This window comes from Nomia melanderi, chromosome 4, assembly GCF_051020985.1.
Source record: "Nomia melanderi isolate GNS246 chromosome 4, iyNomMela1, whole genome shotgun sequence".
NCBI classification, from domain to species: domain Eukaryota; kingdom Metazoa; phylum Arthropoda; class Insecta; order Hymenoptera; family Halictidae; genus Nomia; species Nomia melanderi.
In genome coordinates, this window is record NC_135002.1 from 18810780 (window position 1) to 18837822 (window position 27043).

At 34.4% G+C, this 27043-nt stretch overlaps 1 protein-coding gene across 4 annotated transcripts in view; it reads left to right on the forward strand.

Annotated features, from left to right (window-relative positions):
* The window catches only part of Ten-m (teneurin transmembrane protein Ten-m), an 887979-nt gene that overhangs the window by 243566 nt on the left and 617370 nt on the right, over positions 1-27043 (forward strand). For all 4 annotated transcript variants that reach the window (XM_031972869.2, XM_031972872.2, XM_031972870.2 and 1 more), the window contains exon 2: positions 15773-15857. In XM_031972869.2, the coding sequence (XP_031828729.1) occupies positions 15842-15857 (16 nt within the window). In that variant the 5' untranslated portion in view covers positions 15773-15841. The remainder of the gene's footprint in view (positions 1-15772; positions 15858-27043) is intronic.

Here is a 27043-nt window from a genome sequence, read left to right on the forward strand (position 1 = left end):
TGATTTAATCACGACCATTCTGGCAATCACTCATGTAATTACTAACGCAATCAAATTTCCAGGTCAATGAAAATTGAACTGAATATTTTTAACAATTTCAACAGATAAATGCACTATTATAATTTCCAGGTTTTTAACAACAGAGAAAGCAGGTAAGAAGAACGATAAAAATATATATTTTATTACATTCTTCAATTATAACATGAATTTGAAAACTTAGTAGCATTAGCCTTTATGACAAATATAAAACCATTTACCAAGGAAGTAAAAAGGTCATATAAAAACAATTGCTTAACAAATTATCTCCCCAATAAATAAAACTTAATCTGATATCTATTTATATTTTCTTTTATATTACATTATGTATACAGCGGAAACATATTCGAATCTGACTTTCCTTTAACGTTACTTCATTTCACATATTCATATCTAACGAATACATTGTTATTATAATCCTTCACACACGTCGCAAATCATCCGTGCCATTCGTTACTCACGCAATATCCATGAAACCAGCGCAATCGGTGGCCGGGTTTCACGGAAGAAAGAAACACATCTGTAATTTTTGCGGGAGTGTCACGTCATTTTCACGGGCCACTGAGCCGAGGCAATTCTCAGCACGGCCGAGAAATTGAATCGCGAACCATTCGTACGATTAAACGGCGGCGAGTCGACACACGCGAGACCAAGGGGCAGGGAGCATGAACCGGTCGGAGACCGGAATGGACCGAGACAGCCGTAAGAGTACATCGAAAGATGTCTCCGAAGAGACACCGGGGATAAGGAAAGACGAGGATGCAGGGTGGATCAGCGGGTCCCCAGATTTCCCAAGCGATTGTCTCACAATGTCTCGCGGAGTCTCGTCAGGCCATTCATCGACGACGTGCCGAGACTTAAAGTCTCGAAGGTTCAACGAGACTTCCTCTTTTGAGCCGCGCGCGGTTGTTCCTCGGTCGGTCCTCTCAAAGTAAGCAACGGCCAGAAACAGCTCGGTGAGCGTTATTCGGCTTTATTCGGTGATCCCGCCTCGTTTTCTCTGTTTCGTCCCTTCTATTACAATCGGCCACTTCTTCCCCCTCCCATGGAACTTTACCTTGTTACCGGTCCCCCCCACAGACGATAGGGTTGCCAACTGGCCGATAACGCTGATTGAAAAAAGGCTCCCACGCAAAATCGAATTTCGAAGTTGAAACTCCCCTGGTAACGGGACGCCTCGCCGCGCCATGCCGCGCGCCGCGCGCCGCCGGTACCGCGCTAGTACCGATTGGTTCTGATCGCTGCACAATTCGCCCTTCAGCTATTGATCCTTGCTCGGCCGGCTGCAATGTTTGTCCGTGAAGGTGGATGCGATACTTACTCTGTTTGTTGCTATCGTTGTCGCAGCTGCGGATCCCTTTGATTTTCCTTGTCTGAAATATTCACGGATCGCTTCATCGGCATTTTTCGTCTATGATCGTACGAAATGAGGAGTACCGAGAAGTTCTGAATGATTTGTGGCTTTTAATGTAATGATGTTTTATTTTCTAAGTTATTAATACGTTGTATGCCATGGTGGTCACCGATAACCGGAGCTTCCAAATTGCTGTAGAACAATTACAATAAAACACTTGATTTTATATAGGAATATTTAGTAACATGAGTAGCTAGATCATAGCGTAATGTGACTACTGTGATACTGAACCGTTAATAATTGTTTTCTGTATCATTCACCTTTGTTATTAAAGGATAAGTATTACTATTCAAAACGCTAGAAATTCTCGAGACAGTCAACGTGTTAATATGAGGATGGCTGAGCCGAGAAATAAGCAAACAGTTTCCGTGTAATTACACAAGAAATTTTATTTCTGTGTTTGTTTAGAATTCGTGGGGTGGATTATTATATAGATTCAATTCAAAGTAAATTTGTAATGAGAATACCGAATGATGATTGATTCGATGATAACAACAAATACGTTTATCTGAAATTGAGAATGTGAACTAATAGATTTTAATCTCATTTTCAAATAATTAATATGCTGGTTATGTAATTATCTAGTAATATCAAACAATAAACGTCAATTTATTTATTAGAATATATCTATATACCGAAACCTAAATATCGGCTTTATTCGGTTATAAAGTATAACTATTTGTATTAGAAGTAAATACTGTGTAATCAAAGTTTATTTTGATAATACCCATTTCTAATATTAAATTTCTACATTTCAACTGACATTATATTTTAGATTATTTCGCCATCATGTGCGAAATCCACATTTTCTATACTTTTATAATAAAATCAGTGACAAAAAAATGTACGATTTTCAAATTCAAAACTCCAAATAATTGATTACCGAAATAAATGATTGAAAAATCAATCGTTTATACAAAATAATAATTACTATGTTCCTTTTAAATTACAATAAATCCATTTTATTTTAAATCGAATCGACAATACAAGTATTTATATTTTCTACCATATATAATACCGTGAACTTTACTAAAATACAATACAAGTATTTATATTTTCTACCATATATAATACCGTGAACCTTACTAAAATACAAATCAAAGACACAACAATATTTACTGAAGACTGAACAATTTCCACCAATTGAAACTGCGCAATTCCTAAAACATTATTTACAAAACCTCAATTACTACACATAGATTCTAGCCGAAGCGCACAGTACAGTTAATAGACCGATGCGTCATATTACCATCATTACCGCTTGCATGCTCTCTTGCTGCAGCATTCATAGCTCGATAAATATTAAACTATTTAAATCAGTTACTTTCAATAAGCCACATTCATTCCTCGCAGTCATCGCTCTATAATAGCCCAGCGGAGCACGTACAGCCGGAAAATTACAGCATGGTGCCCCGTGGTTCGCATTGCATCCGCTTGATTGGCGGCTATCCTTAGCCGGTCGGAATAGATTTTCGGAAATTATTGGGGTTTGCCGCGGATGCAGTTTTATTATCTCATCGCGTACGAGGGGCGCGCGGCTGTACCAAAAGGCGCAACTGATTAAGAATGCACCCTCCCGAACGATATCCGTGACCCATGGTTAGGGTTGGTGACATTAATAGCGACTACCGTTCCAGATCCGTCCCCGAAACGTCTTATATTTAATTCAACGCCGCCACTAATTCGCTCTGACGCATATTCAATCATTCCCGAGGTGTACGCGCCGGGGTAATGTCTTTATTCTTGCTCACGTCCATTCCGAGTAATATTAGAACGACCGAGGAAACTGTTGGTAAGATGGCTATTGTGAAGGACTTTGTCATCGAATATGAAATCATGTTATACTGATGGAGCTGTGACTATGATTCCTTTGAGGGTAACATACAGCGTTTGTGATCAGATCGAGAATCTTTTATTGTATCTCAATGCCTTTATTTTAACACGTTGAACGCTAATTCATCGTTACTGCGGGATTTCACTAGTGTATTATTATTCTTTTTTTATAACTTAAGCATTTTGCTTTTGACTAATTGTCAAAAATACAAAGATGTAATCACTACTACTCAAGTTTTTAGCAGTTCATGTTTAGTCGACAGGAAATACATTAGGGTACCTATAAGTAGTATACCTACCTCGTAGTATGTAAGTCAATATATTTTTGGTATAAATTTATAATGTGTGTCAATTGATTTGTGTGTCATAAGATTTCACGTTTTAAGTTTTTCGATTATTCCGTTTTTTTATATTAATCTAACTTTTTATTCTCCCTTCTTAAATTTTATTCACTTTTGCTAATTTATAATTTGCTAATTTAGTACGTTAATCTTTCTCGTTGATTCATTTTTTACAATGTTACTTTTTCTTCTTCTAATATCTTAAATAAAAATTTATTTATTTCGCGTAATAAATTAATTATTTTCTTACAAGGATTTACTTATGAGAAAATCGAAATTAACGTTTCGATAAGGTATGTTTTATTGTATAATTAATTATCTTTTATTTCATTATAAAAGTGGAGTAATAAAAATGTTTACGATTATTAAAAATGATGTAGATCACCTTATAATCTGAAAAATACAATGCATAAAGTAGTCCCTTGATGTATCCAAAAAATGTACATATTAAAGTCTCTTATTTATTATATTATATATTATACATTGATTTATTCAGACACGAATGATGTGACCTGTAATGTATTAATTATATAGTTGATTAACTTCTTATTAAATAAAATCCACAAAATGGAAGAGCTTCCTGATCCATGTAACATAATATTAGAAAATTTCACGCTTGACTTGTTTTAAAGGATTATATGAATATTCAGTGTTTGCGGTGTCGGATATTTCATTTCTTTTATTTCACCGTGCCATTTTAATTTACGGCAGAATAGTATTATTTCGCAGGTATTCCATGATTCGCCGAGCCGCTGCTTGAGAATTTTTCATCTGTTCGGCCCTCGAACGCCGTTCTCTCCGTTTCCTCAATATCTCTTTCCATTAGGATCGCTAATCGTTTTATCATCTCAAGATTAATGGGATCAACGGGGCGCTTTTAATTTCTGTCGTCAAGAATCCACCGCTTACGTCAGCTCCTCCGACTGCAGAGGGAAATGAAATTCTCGTTTCATATTCGAGATTGAAAATCCCTTTTTCTGCAGATCTAAGAGAAACGCTTATCCCCCGGACTAAATACGTTGAAATACGTGAAACGTAACCATGTCAACGGCATTACAAACGAAATGCTCAATATTTCATACACTAATCACATTTTTATAATCCCAATGTATTTTCTATGAGTATCATTTCATTTCGTGAACAATCAATCTATCATAAATTATTAAAAATTAATTATATCATTGCCGTTTTCATTACTTATTCGTTTTCCTTAGTTTCACTCAATTGTTTTTACTTTTGTGAAATTTAAATATTGTCCATCGAAAATATATTTCGATGAAGTGAATGATGCATTTGATTTCAAGAGTGATCGATAAGTATTTGATATATGTTTATAGATATATATATATATATATATATATATATATATATATATATTTTATATATATTGAATATTTTATATATATATATATAAAATATTCAATTAATTACGCTTCTATAGACTTACTTTAATGTTGAAATTGTCTGAATAAGCGGAATCGTTATATTGATTATTAATATATGCTGTATTGCTTATTAAGGTACTGAAATATCAATAGCGAATTAATGAATACGAAGAAACGCAATGGAACGGGAGACTGAAAACAATTTCTAACGCAAATGTTTAGACTTCAGCAAGATTGAAGGTTACTAATTAATGAACGTACCGTCCCATATCTCGATCTTCAATAAAGCCGTCTTTTTTACAACCCTTGCCTGATTTATTGCGACAGTTCCGACGCAAAGGGCGGACGATGCCAAATTTCTCGCGATGCAGGGCTCCCGAAATAAAATCGTAAAGGGTTTCTGTCCAGCATTCGTACAGCTTCATAGAACACGTATACTTTCAAACTTTTACGATGCTTGTCCGTACGTGATCTCGCAGTTACTTAACGATGCGGTTGGCTTCTGCTGTGGAAATTACTCAAAAGTCTGCATGCGCCAACCAACACGACCGTAGCGTCGCCACTAATAAACCGTCTGACCATAACCAAAGAAAGCACAGGAACTACTAAAATTAAATTACAAATTTTGAAGGGTTGGTGAAACGTAAAGCCTTTTAATGTACTCGCAGAAGTGCATAGTGCAATTAAAAAAGTATTAAAATGTATGAATGTCAGAACTTCTGTTGTCAGAAAGAAGAGATTTATCTCGTTATTTATATTTAAGTATATCGTTCGTTTCACTTTCTGTGTTTTTCCTTTTCCAATTTATAACTCTTTAAGGTTATATGCTCATAATTAATTCTGTAACCACTAGCAACATTAAATGAAAACAAATCGAAATTAAACGAAAAAAAATCTATTGAAAGTTTTTCATGTCTGTATTATTTTTAGAGATATCAAGCAGATATTTAATAGTTTCTAAATCAAATAGTAAATACTATAGTACGAATTACATTAACTTCTTTTTCGTTTCTAACCTGATATATCCTTGAAGCTCCACAGAACAAAATTAAATTTGTTTTGACGCTTGCTTTATTGTATTCATAATAAAAAAACAGTAAATATTATTTTAATTTCATTTGTATAGTTACCATTTCAGAAACACACTGGCTTGTAACTCTTTTGATATTCTATATGTTTCTTTCATCTGTTTCTTTATTTACACGAAAAGATATAAATATTTTTCAAAACTGTATTAGAATCTTCAGGATATCCTATAACTGGTAACCAGCAATTGTATAATTCTACGTAAATAAATAAATCAAAAGTATATAATTAAATTCTTTCATTCTTCATTCTCTGCGAGTGTCTGGATTTCGCGACTTTACTGCCATTTAAAGAACACTCAGTGTATTAAACACCTTCTGCACAATACATTATTTTATATAACTGTTACAATTGTTCACACAACGTTACGAGTAAATATGTTTATAAAGCTGGTAGCGTTACAACGTTACGTCTTTCTTCGTAGAGGGTCGAAAATTCGGGTAGAGAACAACCTCGAATGACTCGCCAGTGAGACAGTCTTTAAAGTCTCCCCCGTTTCTTTCGTCCATGGGAAAATCCTGCTGTACTTTCGTACTCCTTCCCCACACGTTTTGCTCCCTTTTCGCCGACAGATACGACGCATTTTCGGACTCCCGTGAAAAAGTTCCACGGAACTTTCGACACTCTTCGCGTTTCTTCGGCTACTGAAGACATGGGCATGAAAAGGAATGTACGCCCCTTTGACGGACGATCGATGATGGGTAATTTTCTGGAAACTTTGATTTCAGGTGGTATGGGAACGATAACAGAGCACAATAAAATTCAGTTTTATTGTATATTTTCATTTATCACTACCCGTACAATCTGAATTTCTGTAATGAATTACGATTACGCTTTTTATATGCACATTTAGGCAATCGTTCATTCATCGCAGTATATATTACTTTATATTGAATATTTATATTTTCCTGAATGTTTTTCTGTATTTCTTGGAACATTAATGATCACAGTTTTTAGGACATGCTGATGGGTAAACAAATTGTCCCGAAAAGTATTTGAATAAATGATTATCTTAACATATTATATAAATATAAATCAAGAAACTTCATTCGTATTCTACTTTTCCAGAAGTTAGTATAATATAATTTCTATTAATATAAATTAAAAGACACTACTTCTAAATGAAGTAGCAAGTAGATAACAAAACACGCTTACAACATTTCTGCATTTCACGCGTGTATACAGTTGTTGCGTACTTCTAATCGAATTTAACTTTTGCTTCTACAATCAGTGATCTTATCATTAAGTCGAGAATTGTAATTTTCACAAACAATGGCAGCAATTCATTTTAAAACTCACTCGAGATCTTCGAGGATAGGTGAACGTAAACAAACATTTGTTCCTGGTTTCCCAAGGTTCTCGACATTGTCAATATCTCCGGCAAAATCCTCAGGATAATTTGTTCGCCAACTCCGCAAATAAGGGCAGACAATGCGGACAGCACGGTGGAGCTCAGCAGTGCTCAACTTTAATGTCCGACGGTGTCGGTCGTTAGGTCAATGCACCAACATCAGCCAAGTATTAACCTGAAATGAGCGTATAATGGCCGTGTCGGGGATTTGATGCTGGTATCCAGCATCAGATCGTATGGCGCTTACCACCCTACACGGTACCAGGTATTGAGTTTACATTATATATGCTTCTAGCGTCGTCAAAATTAAGCGATACATCGATATGCGCGGCAGAATCGTGTGCAGACATTCTAGCGGCATAGGCAAATTTTAAGCGACCCGCCGAAAAAATTGATTTATTATAGTTCAGCAGTGACAGCTTGATACATGGAATAGTGCTAGCTATTTATTTGAAATTGAATATGATTGGAAACACAGATACAATATTCTTTTTAGCATATTGTAATACAGTGGGGTTTAGGAGTTTGACGAATGAAAGTCATTGAGATAATATTAACACGTTTGCGGACAGTACAAATTTTAATGATCCCCAAAAGTAGGAAAAATGCAAATACCGTACTCCGAGGGTTAAAGTGCACAATAATTTCAAAAAGTTGAGGCTATATAGAATTAAATTCATGATAATGTGGCTTATAAATTTCAATGTTATAGGATTTATGTTATTTTGCGTCACAACGAAAATGAATGTTATAGCATTCACGTCCGCGAACATGTTAACAAGTGATACTTTTAACTGATGTCAGGTTAGCATTTGAGTTAAGAGAGACCCTAGGAACGAATGTTTACTTTGTACATTAGAACGTCTGAATTAGTGATAAAGGAAATAAACTTTCGTTTAACGTTAGTTTTTGCAAATTATGTACATTAAATAAATTTTGTTTGATATGTAGATTTCAATTTTAATCGCCAGCTTTCAAATGCGACACAACAATGAATGAGTCCGTTGAACATACAATTTTTTGAGTGTCAGTAACCCCGTAAATTGCACTGTAATGCATTTCGTCCCTTATAGTAGTACAACAAATGATAATTGCAGATTTGATTTTTGAAACAAATTCTCATTTGTCAATCATGTTACACAAATAATACTTACATTTGTATGTAATTGACAATAACCACAAATAGTAATTTGAAATGTATTCAGAAATTAATTACATTTCAGAAGCTCTCACCTTCCAATGATGCAAGAGACGCGACTCTTTTACTTTGTGATACCTGATCTCATCGATCTCTATGTAACTACACCGTCCTTAAAGCGATCTTCAGATTTACAGGGTAACAAAAATTGATTTCCTTTTACGGCTTTTCAGTCTTCATATTCTTAAGTATGCACTTCAACAAGATTTTATACAAAGTAAGGTACTTATTAAATACGAGCATCTAAATACCACCCTTATTTATCGTTGCAGGAAAAAGAATTCTTTTCAGGACGAAGTTGTCGAACAGGAACATGTAAAGAAAAAGAACGTTATTTTTTCAAATTCAAAAATGAATTCTCCATTCTAAAGTCATTGACATTTCTTCTCAATAAACCCACTATTGCAAATATTTTTAATGATTTAATTTTTAGAAACAGTTTTAAGTTTCATTGTACGTACTCGAAATTTATAAACACTATACACGAATTTAGAAGCATACATTAGTAACTAGTATTGCATCTAAAATATTCTCATAGGTTGTCTTAATATAAATATACACAATAAATAAAACACAACCAAGCTTACATATTTACATTCGACTGTATTTTTCATAACCTTACCAGCATTTCTCAAATAAATGACAACATAATATTAGCATGCGATCTATAAATATAATCTAAAACATTTCTCAATATGAATCGAATTCACATAGTTGTTCACATATACACTGGATTTTCACAATACCGACGATTTCTCCTGAGTTTCAAAGTAAAACCCCATCAGACGTCAATACCATAAAATCCACCGTTCAAAAATTCTGCAATGAAAGCTCTACATAAACAGTATAAACCTATTAAAAAGTATTTTAACAGCTGCTTCAACAGAAAGAAAATGACATTTCTATTCGCAGCAATTATAATCGACCCGGTGTACTTTAATCCACGTTCCCTATCGATGACGGGTTGACTATCTCCCGCGATAAATTTCCTTATACCCGGGAGGCAAGAATCGATCAGTTTCCATAAGCCTGCTAGGTGGAGGAATAACGAGGGCAAAAGTTCTCGAGAAGATGGTTGGTGGAAGCGTTCGAAATGAATTCACGAAAGGCGGATAGGATTCTATAGCTGGGAGCCTGTTCGCGGCAATATGGGCGAATAAGGTCCGGCCATTTGCAGGATAAAAAGCCGGAGGAAAGGTTGGACGTCGGGTACGTTAGGTATGTAGGGTCCGCGTAGGCCAGCGGACGGACCTCCCGGAGCTGGGTGGAGAATCGCGAGAGGCAGGATAGTCACGAGCACGGGGAGAAATTGAATTATCATAAAGAAATTGCGTCCGAATATTTCGTCCGGTTCCATTGAATGCCAAGGAGTAGATGAGAAGCCAGTGATAGGTTCTCCAATATCGCCCGCGGGTTGCGCCGGGGACCTGCATCGGGAATTTTAAGAATCAAGACCGCCCCGGATCCAGCAAAGCTCGACGCACGTGTACGTGTATGTGTGTAGGTTCGTACGTGCGTAAGCGTCTTCACCGGTTAGGAATTGAAGAGAGAAAAGAAGAATTGGCCAGAACCATGCTCCTTGAACCCTGTCGGCCTGCGAGTTGCTCCATGAATCGCTCTTCTATGGCCTGCAATAAGGCTGCAGGGTGAAAGGCGAAAGGTGAAAACTGAAAAGGCTAACCGGGATTCAATTGTCACGAATCGTCGTTAAAGTCTCGTTTCTTTTTCCGCCTTCTTTGCCGGGATTATCCTTTATCGCGGAACTTTCACGTTGATTCGTTGCACGATTTTCGTCGACTTCGTTCGACGCTGTTAATTCTTTGGTAAATCTGTCTTCGCAGGGTTGAACATTATTAATTCTTTTAGAAACAGCGATATAGGACTGCGGTGAAATATTAAATAACTTTCTGACATACACGTAAGTGTTTCGCTTCTTCCGTAACAATATTATTGTTTACAGTAGTGAAGCACGATACTCTCAGTTATTGCGAACTTTATAATTTTAGTATTTTTAATACGTTTAACGTTGTGTTGTAGAAAGTGTATAATTGATATACTTTTCTGCGAGCCGTTTATTTTTATGGATTATAAACTATAATATACTTTGCATGTATATTTTATGAAGTCAAGCATTTTCATTTCGGAAATATTCATGTTAGGTTATTATATATTTGTGCAACTGAAAAAATGGTCAAAGTTAATGGACCATTATAGATTCTAAGCAGAATGTTTATAATATTATCTCTTAAATCAAGAAATTATTTCAAAATGGTATATACGTAAAAATGTACGCACATAATACATTGCGATACACCAGTTATGAAATACATTGTAGATACTAACTCCATAATCCATTTCGTATCAATTTATCCCCGGCATATCGAATCACAACCGTAAGTGCTTCTTCCCTTCTCTTATTTTTCCGCTTCCCGAAGTTCTCCATTATATCCTTGTGTCTGAGAACGGCGCGCGTTATCCGATTATTTCGGGCAGCATTTTCTGCCGCAACGCAAATGCATTCTTCGATTACCGCCTCTGCCAATTGTATTTTCCTAAGTGGTATTTGCTCAGACAACTTCGTCCACTTTCCCCTAATTGCATTTCTACATATATGTCACTCTTCTTTCAAAGGAGACGAATGTCTTCAAACAAATAACAATCAAGTGGCTTGCAATCTGAGCCCATGTTATCAGACAGAAGACAATCACTTGATAAGATTCACACTGTATACAATGAGTTTTTAAAAATATTCAAAAGCAAACTTCAACATTTCATATTTATATATCAGGGTGCGTAGAGGAATTTTATTACACTTGAGATAACAGATATATTATTATGTTGTTTATTAACGTAGTATTTGTCTGTTAACGATTCCTGTTGTATATTGTAAATAGATAATTGTTTGAACCTTGATAGACATACGTATATAATAGACAATCGATATTTATCTAGTATCAATATTCTTTGGTTGAAAATTTTAATCTTCCTTAATATGTGTATAATATTATTATAAAGATATGTAGTAAATTCATTTCTATGAATATTAATCTGTCCAGAGGAAAATAGGCTTGACTTTTTAATGAAAAAGAAACATTATAACAGATTATTATAAAATAATAATAAAAGATCAATAGACTAGATTGTTTGTTTGTTGTCATATTTTTTCTAAATAATGTTATAGTAATTCCAATAAATAGTGTAAAACTCTTTGTTCCAGAGTCATACTACAGTAGTATACCATCTTTATTAAAATATACGCATATAAGTAGTTCAATTTAACTTCAAGCATGATTATACAGAAAATGCTCAGAAAATTAGAATCAAGCATTTAGAATAAAGATAGCAATAAAAAAGAGAATCACGTAATTCAAGGTGCGGAGACTAAATGCAAACCATATATTTATTTTGCCAGTAGGAGACGTATGCATGTAGAATTTAATCCTGAAATCTGCTTGCACCTAGCAAAACGGAGCAAAGAGCAAGGTCTTCCCTTCTTAAAAGCATTTCCACCAGCATGTATACAAGCAAAATGCCTGGAAAATCAATTATGAGAAAAATATTATTGAAAGACGTGGAAAGATATTATTGAATGTAATTAAATGGAAACTTACTGTACGTCAAATTTCAAATATAAGTATGTGTGGAGATGAAAAGGAATATTAAAACGTAGATGCAAATAAACGTATAAAAATAAAGCAACGATAACGAAATCATAGAGCAAAAGTCATGTTATCATTTGAGAATACCCTTCAACATAACATTCTTGCGAGTCTGTTAACCTTAAAGCAAGATCACTTCGGTATTTGTTCTGGCTATGTACAAAAATATTTCAAGACTAAACCCCGAATGTGTGCATAATAAGTAAAACTTCAGAATCAGCCTGTAATTCGAACCTTTATATGAATAATTCGCTGTTAAAAACGATTATTCCACAATGTAAAACATTAACGTAAACGAGCAACTGTTTACAGCGTACTTTTCGCCCATTAACATTTTAATTTTCAATTTCTAGGAGAACGCGCTCCTGGTTTTTATCAAAGCGCTGCCACTCGAAAAAATGTTCCAGCTTAATAAGAGAATTGGCCCAGTTTCTGGTTGCTTGTTTAACGATAACTGCGACCACAAATAAAAAACACTTGACCAAGTTTACCGGTGTCGGTGTATCGTATCCGGAATGCAATTATGTCGAACAATAAACGGAAACGTTACAACCGCTGCAGAACGGATAAAATAGGCCAATACGTACGGTTATTAGAGCTAGCGCTCGAATTCGTTTCATAATTTGCTAATTAGCTCGCCAGATGGACACATCGTTCGCGGTGATATTGGCGTAGTTAGCCAATAAGTTCTTCTCGTATATTGCCACCGCTAAGGGGGTTTAACGGGTACCCGTAACCACCTTCGCGGGCACTTCGATTTTCCAATCGTCATTGGCCACTGAGACTTACGAGGGGAGTGTGGTAGACGAATGAACACACACGCACGTACACAGTGAAAGCACGTTCGAGCAACAGCTGATCGATTGTAGCACGGATTAGACGAATGGTTAACGATAACGTTATACATAAACAACAACCAATTGATGTTAACCTACTCGTCCTGTTAATTCGTCATCGTAATTGTGCATTTAAGAAAAGTTACAGTTTCTGATGAAAAAATTTGGAGCCATCATAGTTTTTACGCCACATTGTTCACGGTAGTCGTAGTATTGAAAGTGAAAAAAGTAATTTAATAATAATTTCTTCGTTATAGTGTTAACCTTTCATACAACGGAAGTATTATACTGGAAGTACTCCACATTTTCTGAAACTAACTTCGTGAGAAATCGTACGTAAATTGAGAAACAAAACTATTTTGTTTCAATATTTCACATATCTATGGATTATACAAAGCTTAATATAGAATGACAAACTTTACAATTTGGCTGTGTCAAATCAATTGACGACTAAGAGATGCCTTTGGCGTGCAAAGGCTTAAGACCAAGAATTAAGAAAAGAAATTAAACCTGAGTTGTAAAAAATGAATATGGAGAAAAGACCAGACAAGAATCAGATTGCTGATTTATTGTTGACTTTCTCAAAGATGACATCGATGGTGACTCTAATTTTTTGGTCAGGGACTATAAATAACCACTATCTGAGGGAAGAATTTTCTCTAATGCGTTGAGTGTGGAATCAGAGTTGGTGGAAATTCAGCGAAGTTGAAATAAATGATTTAATTGAACTGGACTTTGAATGATAAGATTTACCATAGCGATTCCACTTTTACGTCTGCATAAAAATCAATTTGGAAATTGGGGCAGAGAATTGTGTCAGGTGTATAATGCATACCACTCTAAAGTATGGGATTACTTTCATTTCTCACAATGTATGGGAAATGAAATAAAAAATGACACAGGTCATTAATTCTTGACTTTAGTTTATTATACCTTTTTCCGTTATTCTGTCTCGTCTGTCATTTATTTCAGTACGCGGGAATATTTTATTTGAAATTCCTTCGCTACGAATGGTTTTACGGATAATGATTATAATAAAAATAGCCTTAAACGAAAATATTAATAGCTATTGATTAATAATAACCTGGCTTCGTGATAATTCTTTTCTCCTCTGGATTTAACAGAAATAAGAAAATGTTATCCGTTCTAGACTACAGTGCATGTACCAGGACCATTTTCATTAACATCTTTGTATTGCTCCGACTGTTCTCAGTTGGAATAAAGTAAACACTTTTTATTACTTTATAAATAATTGATATATCTGTTCAGAGTATGCAATAAAAAATTTTCAAGTTATATTAAAAGTGACGTATATTAGTTGACAATCTTATAAAAAAAGTACAGTAATACAAAGCGTGTATATAAATCCATAATTTAATTAAATTAATATTATTTTGATGAAAATAATTTGTCATTTTCATCCATGGAAATAGCAGTTTCATATTGTGCTTTAAATATATGAATTTGAGATGAATTCAATCACATCAAACATATTGTACATATAAAGAAATAGAAATATGTTATTATGTTGGTTATATGTATAATTATCAAAAAAATGCTAGTCAGTAATAACATGAACACCCTGTGTACAACTTAAAGCATCGGGTAAAAAGCATGTCTTACAGTAATCGGCGGACTGTTCCAATTACATTTGTGGTGAACTTCTAAAGGTGATTGTCTGAACGTAAGATCAAGCAAGACAAGAACACGATCGTGTATACTGTCTAGCTCGGAACCTTACATTTCCGTGCTCTGTCTTCTACATGCACTGTTATGTATGCAACACTGGTCGACAAAGGAAAACCATCGTTAACCTAAATTTCGGTTTGTTATTCATGAAAAGACCACCCGGTGGCGGTTATGTCCAGAAATAATGGCCGTAATGACGAAAAAGCTAGCAGTCGGAACAAGCGTGCAGTTAGAGAAAATACTTGTTATAATCGCATCGTTTAACAAAACTTTGGTTCACAATATTTACTTTAATATTTAACGTAAGGAAGTATACATAACTCCATAACAATTAAATAATTTTCATGCAAATTGCTAATAATATTTTATATAGACAGAAGTATTTGTTTAATGAAAGTTTATATTCAAATTTTATTTCGGTATATCCTGAACAAGCTACTTGTGTGATAACAGTTAGGAATTGCCATTCAAATTAGTTATAAAATTAATATAATAACTACTAGACTGTAAATGTTTATGAGGATTCTCATTTTTATACGTGACTAGTATTTGGCATCTTATGCATATACATACTTGTATTCCACAGGAGTAATTCTTAGGAAATACAATTAACTTAAAAGTGTATAAATTTTATTAATAAATTCATAACATTCCTCAGTCTGGTTATAATTATCTCAACTATAGTTGTTTCATAATATGACTATTTTCATAGTCTAACTTATATTTTTTCACCGTTTATGTCCATCGAAATAAAGAAATAGTTCCTGGAAATTTCAAGTGCAACTTGTATGGACTTGAATAAAAATTTATACTAACTACAAATAAAATTCGTGACAAATTTATTAATGACTGTTGACTGTTGCAATATAGATCAAACGTTCTTGTTAAAGCCTAGCTATCCGATGATGAATACATGCCTAATAATAAAATTGTATCTGCTGCAGGTGGTATTCTGTGTTCGTGTGACCGCGACTCCGGTCAGGAGTAGCCATCGAGGTACATGAGAGAAGGACATGAACTACTCTCAAGGTAAGAATTTCAAATTTTATTCAATTCTTATGTATTAACCTTTTGTACTTAAGATGCGTCTCACAGTCGACATTTAATTCGATGTAGCAGAATTATAACATGCAATATTCGATATCAAATCTTATATAAATTAACTGAACATGAAATACTGAGGTAGAATAATTCTACGATAGAACTTCTATCCCTTGATTCCCTGTCTACAGGTTCTAAGTATAAACTTAGTACAAATGGTCGTATAAAACCTGATATTTATACCTCTAAAATTGAATCCTATTATTGTGTTAAATTCGCCTAAAATGTAAGAAAAGGTAACAAATTACATCTACTATTTATAATTGTTTATTACGTTACTACAGTCTATTCTATGGAAATGAATTCCGAACAAAATGAAATTCGTGTAGAAAATTAACACGACCGCAAATGACTACTCATTGCCATACAATACCGTGTCAGGCTCGTGTCAAAACTAAATGTCACTCCATTCTTTTGAGTTCAAATTAAATATTATTTTGCCATTATGAATTCTTATTCTTTGAAATAAACGTGGGTACAGGTGATCATTGAATTTTTTGTTTTCAGTAAATTGTTAACAATGATGTAATTCTAGCGGGTGTAGTTATAAAAGGAGCTGTAGGCCAAGGGGTTAAATTCGGTGTTACAATTTCCACTGGATCAGTTAGAATGCAGCATTGATACGATCGCAATATACACAAGACACGTAGACAGCGTGTACGCGGAAAATTCGCCGAAGGTTTGTCGCCGTCCGATTTCGAGCGAAGTCCGAAGCCAACGCGAGCGGTCTGAAACAGTTCGGAAATTCACTCAACTAATCAAATACCGCTAAAACCGCTAAACAAGTTAGGTTAGCAATCTACGTGCTCCGAATGGCAACTCCGAACTGCTCTGCGGCTGCGAAGCGCGAAAACGCTCGCGACTGCTTCCGCAATCCGCACGCCAGCTCCATCTTCTCCTCCTACGGAATCCCTTAACGAGGAGAAACGACTCGACGCACAAGTATCTGATTCCATTTAACCATGGATACCTATACAAGCTTCGTTAACAGTTGCCATCCAAATATCTGCGGAATTATGTATCGTTTTTCTTTATTTCGATCAAATACACGGAAGAATAAGAGATAATTTTGTGAGATGCAGGCAAGAACCTTTAACTTTATTGTTTAAACAGTTTTTTCATCTATGAATTTATATCACTGCGTCAATCACTATTTCGAATTTATTTGATAATATATTGATTAAAATAATGTAACGGTTAAGGAAGTGCACCATAAATTGAAGTTATATTATATTATTCAACTAATAAATGTGTCAACCAATAATAAACTGTCATTTTAGTATTTTACTTATTTAAAACTTCTAAACAGTATAATAGCCACAGTTTCACATTTGCATACATTAGCATTGTTAGAAACAATTCGATTTCCCAAAAATGTGGAATATTTAAATTCGATTTCTCAAAATACTGAGTTTATGCGAATCAATCTGTCATGCATATTACAATACATTCAGTATAGAATCACTGTAATTATTTCTTAATTATTCGACAACCAAAGTTTATATTATTCCGATATCTCGAACCAAAACTGAAATAGGTATGTCCAAATTTTCTTTCTATTTGACCATATTATAATAAAAGACGCATAGGCATTAGGAGAAATGTGCGATGTAAGGTGTCACGAGCAGGTCGGAAAGCCAACGTGTCTGTCAAATATGAGAACAATTAGGGAGGTGGAAGAGGGTCAGGGGATAACATCTTGACGGGTCGACCACACGTGTCTTCTCACCCTCGAGACAAAGTGATCCCGGAGTGCGAGGAGCAGAGCCGTGCGCGATGCTTCGACAATTAAAAACTCGTTCGGTTTACATAGATGCTGCCCGGCGACCTTTTTGTTTGCGTATATGGCGGTCGAGCCCCGCGTCCAGTCTTTTACATAATGGCTTTCCGAGCGAAATTAAATTCTTCGGGGAGCGTGTACGGATCGTTGGTGATCGTTGAACGGTTTCGAAGATAAACCACGCATCGAATGTCTGGAATCGGTTTTTCTATTCAACATCCGTTATTCGTTTCAACTAGCATCAATCACTATCGCTAATGGTATCAGGAACGACGACAATGTCAATACTTGTAATTTGGAACATGAGTTTTCATAAATAATGTTTCGGATAGGTTATGCAATAGAGATGCTTTGAATAACTTTTCATGTATGTATTTGAATAGGATCGTGATTAACCCTTGAAAGCACCCATCAAAGGCAAACTCGTTGATGCTATCATTGTTGTGTTCATAACAGAGTATATGGGAGAACTAATCCGCTCTGTGATAACATTATCACTAAACTGCGAATCTCTATGGAAATTCAAAGATTTAAGAATGTAAGTAAAAAAGTACAATTGCGATAAGTAATGGTCTCTTATTGGCAAATATTATACAAAGGACTGCACCTTGTATTTTATTATTGTTTTTCAATGCTGCGTGCAATAGTATAATTGTAAATCTATACCTGAAAGAATAGTATTCTCAGTTGTTACATTTTTTAATAGGGAATGCTAAAATACAATTTACATGGGGTTAAATTTTACGCATAAAACAGCTTAAGGATTAATACGCATGTAAGAACATAGAGAAATTGAATGTATCGAAAATCAATAGATGATTTGTCAGTGAGGAGAAATGATTGAAAATATATTTCGTACACATTTTTACATAACCAGGAATGTTTTTTCTTAATGACGTATGTATCAACTCGCTAATTATTTTAAGAACAATTTAAAGTCTTTTCTTAATTGTAGTAATGAGTTACTGGAAATAAGTGAATTCGATTCAAAACTAAAGCGTCCCTTTGGCAGTAAACTTTTTTCATTTTCGAAAGTTTATACGTTTTCTGTTAACTTGGAAGTCTGCTTAACTGAAACCGCGAATAATTACGATAATGGGTCGCATAAAATTTAATATATAAAATTGATGTAGAGAGAGAGAGAGAGAGAGAGAGAGAGATTTAGGACGTCCATAAAAAACTTCGAGGGACAGATCGAGATTTAAGGGAGGGTACTCTGCGGAAAGTTAATTACTAGTTATTTTTCCGATAAAATTTTTAAAGTGTCTATTTTTATATTATATTTTATGTTGAAACGAATGGTGTAAAACAGTTTGTTTTTGGCGTATTTTGTCCTTCACCTCTAAATTTATGCTTTCCATACACACCTATTTTACTAAATCAGTATATGTCCTGTATAATTTTCTATCAGTACAGTTTACAGTATTTTTTCTTGATCAGTTGGACTGTGCATTCTTCAAACCTTCTAAAGACACAAAATTACGAAATTTTAATTGTAGCAAAGATACTTCAAATAACAAAGTTGACATTGCTGTGTCATTACAGAGTGACCGTTTGTCCAGGAAGCTCTAGCTTCCTCGGAGGCAAATAATCGGTCGGAAGAGGACTTGCTGCTGGGGGTAGGAGAACATGTTAATTTCTAAAAATTCTAATAGGGATGGAGAATACATGTTGGCCAGTGAAATTAGAAGTAACAAGTACCGCGCGTGGCCTTGGGATGGTCAACGGTTTTTAACCCTTTGCAGACGAATGTTGACATTACGGCGAGATGAAATGTTGATGTTTCGAAGACTAAATCGTTAAAAAATGATTTAATTACTCGCACAGTAAGAGATCAGCACGTATTTCCTGTTTTTTCTATTATTCAACTCTTTAGCTACTCGTATATGTTCACAAATGGGTCTGTCTAAACGCAAAACAAAAAGAAAAGGAAAATTGTACAAATGCTGGTACATTCATTTCTTATCTATATGTGATGATTTATGTACATAAGGACATAAACATAAACATAAACATAAACATAAACATAAACATAAACATAAACATAAACATAAACACTCTACGCACTTGTTTCATCGACGCAGTCTCGATAAAATAAATAAAAGTCAATAAACGATCCCCGTTCCCGATTTAGTTCATCAAATCGCTTATTGACGACAACAGTATCTCACGAAAGTTTCGTATTTTCGACAACTGCTAACCAGATTTTTACTGGACACGTTCGAGAAATGTTAGTTTCTTCATTTTTACTAACAAGACTTCCTGGTTTATTGTTGGAATTGTTGTAGGATAAGTTAGGCGACGGTACATTAATGATATTATCATTAAAGCATGAACAGTTCATATTGAACGTTACATTGGCTAGTTATTAAGATGCAATAAACATTTACATATAACGTAAAGAAGAACAAATTTGAATGCTTATATAAGTATTTGAAAAAATTGTAAACGAGTTTTCGTATGTCCGCAACTCTGTAAATATAAAATGAATATGAAAATATCTAACTTTTTACTGATTTAGTGTCCTACCTAAATTCTTATAAGAGAGAATAGTAATATAAAATTTATACATAGTTGATCATAAATTTTGTTTAATAATGGAGAATACTATTTAAAACGGGAAATTGCGGATAACTGCTGTTTCACAACGATTCATTTCCTCTATTTTCATTGCTCGCCGAACGTATTTGAAAATCGGAGGCAAGCGAAACAGCTCTTCAATTTTATATTTCAAACCATTAACGATGCAGACAGAAGCGCCCGTTCACATTTTAATAAATTACTTCAACAGATACATTTCAATACGCTGTATCGATATAAATTCGTTTTATTCAAGCCGCTTCGCTACTAATAAATATTAAATAAACATTTCTTCTTGTTCAACGAATTATTTACGGTTGTTGTCGCGTTAATTTCATATTTCCATGAAAGTGTCTGACAAAGAAATAAACAATTCGATACTTTTATGAAAATTGCGCGCCATGATAACGGATGTATCGTTCGTTGCACAAATAAGATAAAATCTCAAAAGGTATTACATTAAAAATTTTAATGATTTATCAAAGGGAATTAAAGCAGTTATTTTCAGTACTTGGTAGATCTTCCTGTTGCAACAAAATTATATAATGCAAAACATTATACAAACAGAACAAACAACAAACAGAATATTCACTATTAATACAAGACATGTTCAAAACTATAGTTACGCGTAAAATTAAAATAATTTCTCTTGAAAAATTCAAAAATCCGTAATCAATTTCTTTATATGTGCTTCTTTTAACATGTGTAAAGATTTGATGAATATTCGTATCCGATGTTTTTCAATATTTTTTTCATAAAAAATATTTATTTCTCATATTCAATTTATTTATACACCTCAACCTTTTTTTTAGTTATAAGATAATTTAAACTTGTTCTATATAATTTAAGATTAATTGTTCAGTTAGTTGAAAGCATCAATTTAATGTGGAATCTTTACGTGTGATTATAAATAATATATTAATAATATTGAAGATTTTATTACTACTACCATTCTATTCCTTTGAGTTAAAATTGAATGTTATTTTTCTATTGCAAACTCTTCATGTTTGGAGTAAATATAGTCAGAAGGAATATGAAATTCTCTCCTATTGCATGCACATTACACTGGTCAACACGATGTTTGTTACAGAAGGTTTAATGAGTGATATTAATAGTATTTCTCATGCTGAATTCGTTTTTAAGAAAATCAATTTTGAAAAAAAAACTTAATTTTTCAACAATGAACATTTGCTCTCTTGTAATTATGAAAATTTAATAACCATTAACAATGCGATAGTTCCAAAGTGCACTGTTGTGAAAGAATTCATGGGACAAGGGGTTAACTTTGATAAGTTTCATAAATGATTCCGATTTTAAGAGCACTCAGAGTACAGGCCAGTTTCCAAAAGTATTCGAGTTTCATTTGATACGAGGGTGCTGCCTAGTGTCGATATTACATGATCAATAATACACTACGATTTGGAATATTGAATTGAGCGAGTATGCCGTCGCGACCCTTCGAGAATAACCGAGCGATCAAAACTTTTCAGGAAACTGAGAAAAAAACGAGCCGTGTGCCAGAGCACCGAATAGAAGGCAAGTAATGAATTTAGGCTCTTTTAAAGAGGTTATTGACAGAATCCATTGCTGCTGCTGAATGCACGGCCGTTCGACCAAGAAACTCCGAACCTCCCTCGTTTGGATCTCTCCTCTCCCCTACTGCTTCGGTAACGTAATTACGAAACTCGTCCTCGACAGCGCCAAAGGGGTTGCTTCTTTGTAAATTTTTTCCCCCATCGGTCCTCTGTGAAACCGATGTTTACTCGGGTGACCACCTTCGCCACAAATCTCGATCGCAAAGTTCACGCAGCCATTGGAGTTAAAGGTTACCTGAGTTTATTGTTCACTTGCGACGATAGCCGAGTGACAATACCGGACAATCTCGAATTAACTAGATTTACATTTGTTCAATCCTTTTAACATAGTATTTATTCTGTTTTTAATGAATTAAGTATAGATATGATTCATATTCATCTCACAATTGATCGATCTTATTTCTGCAGTACAATAATGTTTAGTATAAATTTTACTGTAATTTTACTGAAATACCAAAATTCGAAGAAGTTGCGAATTGATTTCAATATGAAGCAGGCAAACTTTAAGTTCTGTAAGCACATGAATACAAAATGAACAATTATGAAAATACAAAAATGATCAAAAATATTAAGATTCAGAATATTAACACAATAAATGGACTGCACGGATATACTGTATTAAAAAAAAAAAAGAAAATACTATTATTTATTCGAACTATTTAAACTAAGCACAGAAAACTCTTAAAAAGAAAGATTCAACCTTATAATGCCCTAATTACGTCTAAATTAAGTTATGGTTTAATTGTTTGCAATTCTGCCACACTCAGAAGCCACTGAAGGGAATACACATCTTCGTATCAAGATCAATAACTGAAGCAATGAGATCAAGTCCCACTGGACATTCACTATATAAAATCAGTGGTACGCCGTTATATCTATAATACAATGCATACCAAAAATACGATAAATCTGAAAACCAATTCCACGAAACGTGTAAAAGCATCTTTAAAAATAAATCCAAAAATGTTCACAATGCTTTTCATAATACTGAATTTCATACAATAATATTACAAGGTGAAATCAGAATTAAGAAAGCCATTCCCTTCGCTTCCTTGGAAATACAAAATTCGCTAAAAGAAATTAATGAATTGATCGCCATTAGAATTAATATAAATTTAAGAATTTTCCGGAATTATTGTGTTTTATGGAAAATCTAGAAGGATAACAAAAGAATCAAGGGTTAGGTCGATGAAAAGGTCGCTACGTTCAACAACCATCCAACTTATGTATTGTAAATACCATGTAATCCGATGACCTCTCGGCGACGGTCCCTTCATTACCGGCGCGGTTGCCATTGTTCCGTTGCTATAATTGAATTCCCAAGACAGCCGCTGGCAACCAATCCTCATCCTCTCAGCATCAGCGATCCGAGACCACCGCCGATTCCACGTCGAAACTCTACGAGATCCTGATTTACCCCATTCAGTCGGGAATAATGCGATATCCCGACCCCGAAAGCCACGTCGAACCTCACTTCGAGCGAAGTCATCTTAGTAGGGGTTAGCTGGATCTCGTGCACAATTCTAAATGTCCGTTTGCTCGTCGCTGTCGGTTCCCCGACCAACATGTCAACCCGATTTCCATTTTCAAAACGAATATGAGACTCGGAGTTTTATCAGGATTCCGGTGGTGTGTATCTGATTACTTCAAACCAGATTCGGTTCTGTTCATTTAATTAAATATTCAAATGCATTAGATCTCATGAAATTTAATTTTGAGAAAGATTAATAGTTTCCAAAAGACTTTTTACGGTTTTGTCTTTACATGTACAAGATGGAATGAATCTTTTACAGTTCAATTTGATATGATATGATAGTAGTATTTTTATACAAAATATTAATTAATTAATTGAACTTTCTTTTTATTTCCCTCCAGATGACTTACAGTTTGGATATTAGAACACTCGGTAAATTGATATAACGAATCAGAATAATTGGTAGCAGGCATGCTCCCAGAAATTGATATCTTATTGTCATAGCTAATGAAACAGCATTACTCATTTATGGAGTATGTATATGCATAGATGTTACAAATAGAATTTTATTAATTTATACAACGACTAGGTATTCAACAAAACAATAAAACATTTCAGATAAATCATGTACATATAATAAATAATCGCAATTTTACAAAATAACTGTAATCTGAAATTAATTCACATATAACACCTGTACACTTGAAAGCAGGCAACCTTAGGTCGTATTTTATTATGCATGTACACTTTGAATGAAGTATTTATAAATAAAAAATAATTTAGGAGACACTTTATCAATACCCATAACCTTCAAGTAAATAACTATCTTCATTTATTACAAATTAAATGTTGTACCTATCGCATCTTTCAACAACAAATCGAGTTAATAATTTCAATTGAAATATTTTCCACGCGAACGTAACTTTCTCTTTCCTTCCAACTTTCAATTTCTTCCTCTCTTACAAATTGAACAGCGCTCATTTTCATTTCATTTTACTCAACAGCAGCATCATACACGAGATAACATGGAAATGTGGTGTGTAGAATCGCGCTTCGATCGACCGTCCGCATATTTCCTATCAAGAGATTGACGCCGTTTACCTCGGATCATCAAGGATAGGGCGCGAAGGGCCTCCGCGCGCCGATTTACTCACACTTGGCCGCACGCAGTAGGCGTATAAATGCATCGCAACGAGCGTCCTGTCTCCGCCATGACTGATGACCGGCATTACGATTTGTCAATAACAATTGTCCCGGGTATAACTGCCCCGTGCAAACTGCAACTGATGGCTAACATCGATTGTTCACGTCGACGCGTAACTGTCCAGCACCGAAGTGACCCATAACGCATCCGCACCAAAAATCTGCCGTCGACAGACCGACGCGAACCCGACGGAATGCCCGCAACGTTGTTCTCACTAATATGCGGTATCTGTGCCGTTGATTAGTCGGCTGCCGCGCAATCGCTTCAATCGAACTGTCGATCTACGTTTACACGCGCACGATACGTACATCCTGCACGGTTTTTCTCTTACCTTATCCGTTTCAACGCGATTAACGATAGGTTTATGGACATTTGCTGTAGGGGAAAGTAGGAGAAAATGGGACGCCTTTTTTTAATCGTAATAACAAAGTATCTGGAGCTATAAACACGCGAAACCTGTTTTCGAAGTCTTAAATAGAGCTGAACTTATAAGGAAATAAAAGATTCTTTTTAACACGTTGGATGCCACACGATTTCACGTAGCAAAATGCACAAAATTAAAACAATGTAATATCAAATTATTTCATGGAATCGTTTATTGTTATCGGACGTTTATCTCGCCGAATGTCACCAAATTAGATAGCATTATTTGTAATATATAAATATTTGCAAATAATAATCGTTTAATTGACTGAATTATAATAATTCGATTTGGTCGGAGGTCACTAGTGATTCCCATGACATTCAACGTGTTAATGAAAATATTTAGTTAAGAAGGAAAATATGATTTTCTAAAAGTATTGAAATATCCGCTTCGCAAAAATGGTAGAGCGAAACGGGACAAAAAATAAAATTGTATGAAAATGCAAAATCAAAATTGTTAATTGAATATATTTAATTTTCAGCTGTATGAAGAAACTATAAATATCCAGAAAAGACCCAGTACGTTTATATGCTACGGACAACTGACGGTGCGCTCAGAGTCTGTCGAAATAGTGCGCTCAACAAGCATGTACATCGCATCACTGGTTCTTTTTATGTAAATAATACAAGTAATACATTTTGTATTTTCTTGTTACCTTTCCAATAATTTTTACCGGAAAAAAAACTTTAAGTTTGACGACGTGAAAACGCGTGAATCCGTTACTTGGCACCAGTAAACATAAATTCAGACAAGCGCTATCGCGCTGACTGGTATTTGTCGACACAAAATAAGAACAGCGCCATCGCGCCGCTTGGCTCTTTTCGCAATTAGTTCAAACAAGTGGTATTGCGCTGTTTCGTACTTTTCGACAGTGTTTTTTCAATGACACCTGGGACTCAAATGGATATATATAGTTTTATGAATAGAAATGACAAATAAATGTGTCATTTTCTTTTTCTGCACTAGTGCAATCTAATTGGTCAGTTTTTATCTCATCCTCGATTCTAATTTTCTATACATCAATACGATTACACGTGACTAACGAACACTATAAATAAAGCACTTAGCAAGGAACTCCTGTTGCCTTTATACCAAAGGGTTCCGGTTTGCTCCGTGCATCGGAATTTAGAAAAGCATTTCAAATTTACAGTTTGGCATAAGATAAAAATATAACTTAAGTGCTGAAAATTAGCTTAAGGAACGTAGAATCCAGTACCGTAGTTATCTCGTTCAATTTTTTAATCGAAAGGTAAGAGAAGTGCTTGAAACATCTGCGTAACGTGAAAACTTTTTCACTGAATATCTTTCCAATGCTTTTAATCGAAAAATAACTCATGCACTGATCTACAGTTGACCTCGAAACTACATCGACGACTTATTAGAACCATGTCATGTGATATTAACTCGATACGAGCTCTTTATCTATGAACAACATTACTGTCCCGTTTTACCTAACCTGTCTGTTTTATCCTACTTTCCCCTACACTTTATTCTTTTATTCTTAGAAAAATAAATGTTTGTTCATTCAGATCTTGAAAATTAGAGCTACAACAACAGAGAATTAGGATACATATTCGTATAATTGCTTCGATCGAAATAGATATAAACTTTTACCACACCGTATTTTTAATATCGAACAAATGTATAGATTTTGTAAATCTAGTGTTAAATTTAGTATTCGGTCTTTGTTTTGATTAGATGTGTTGTGTTAATAGAACGGATAAATTAACAGAATGAAACTTCAGTATGAAATAGTTATTACGAAATATTTAATTCCTAATTTTTTGTCATTCCTCATTAGTATTAAAAAGGTAAAAACAATGTATAAAATGAAAGTAATGAACATATTCAGTTGAATATCTTCGAAACTATTAGAGTTCAAAAATGATACATGTGCAAAATTAGGAATTTTTTATGAGGAATCCAGTATAAATAAATTTCAGAAGACTTTCTTTCATAAATAATATACTACATTACAGAACAATAATCTTTAGTTATTATTCCTGACCAGATTTTAACATGTATATATTTTCTTGTATACTTGTGTGTGAATAATA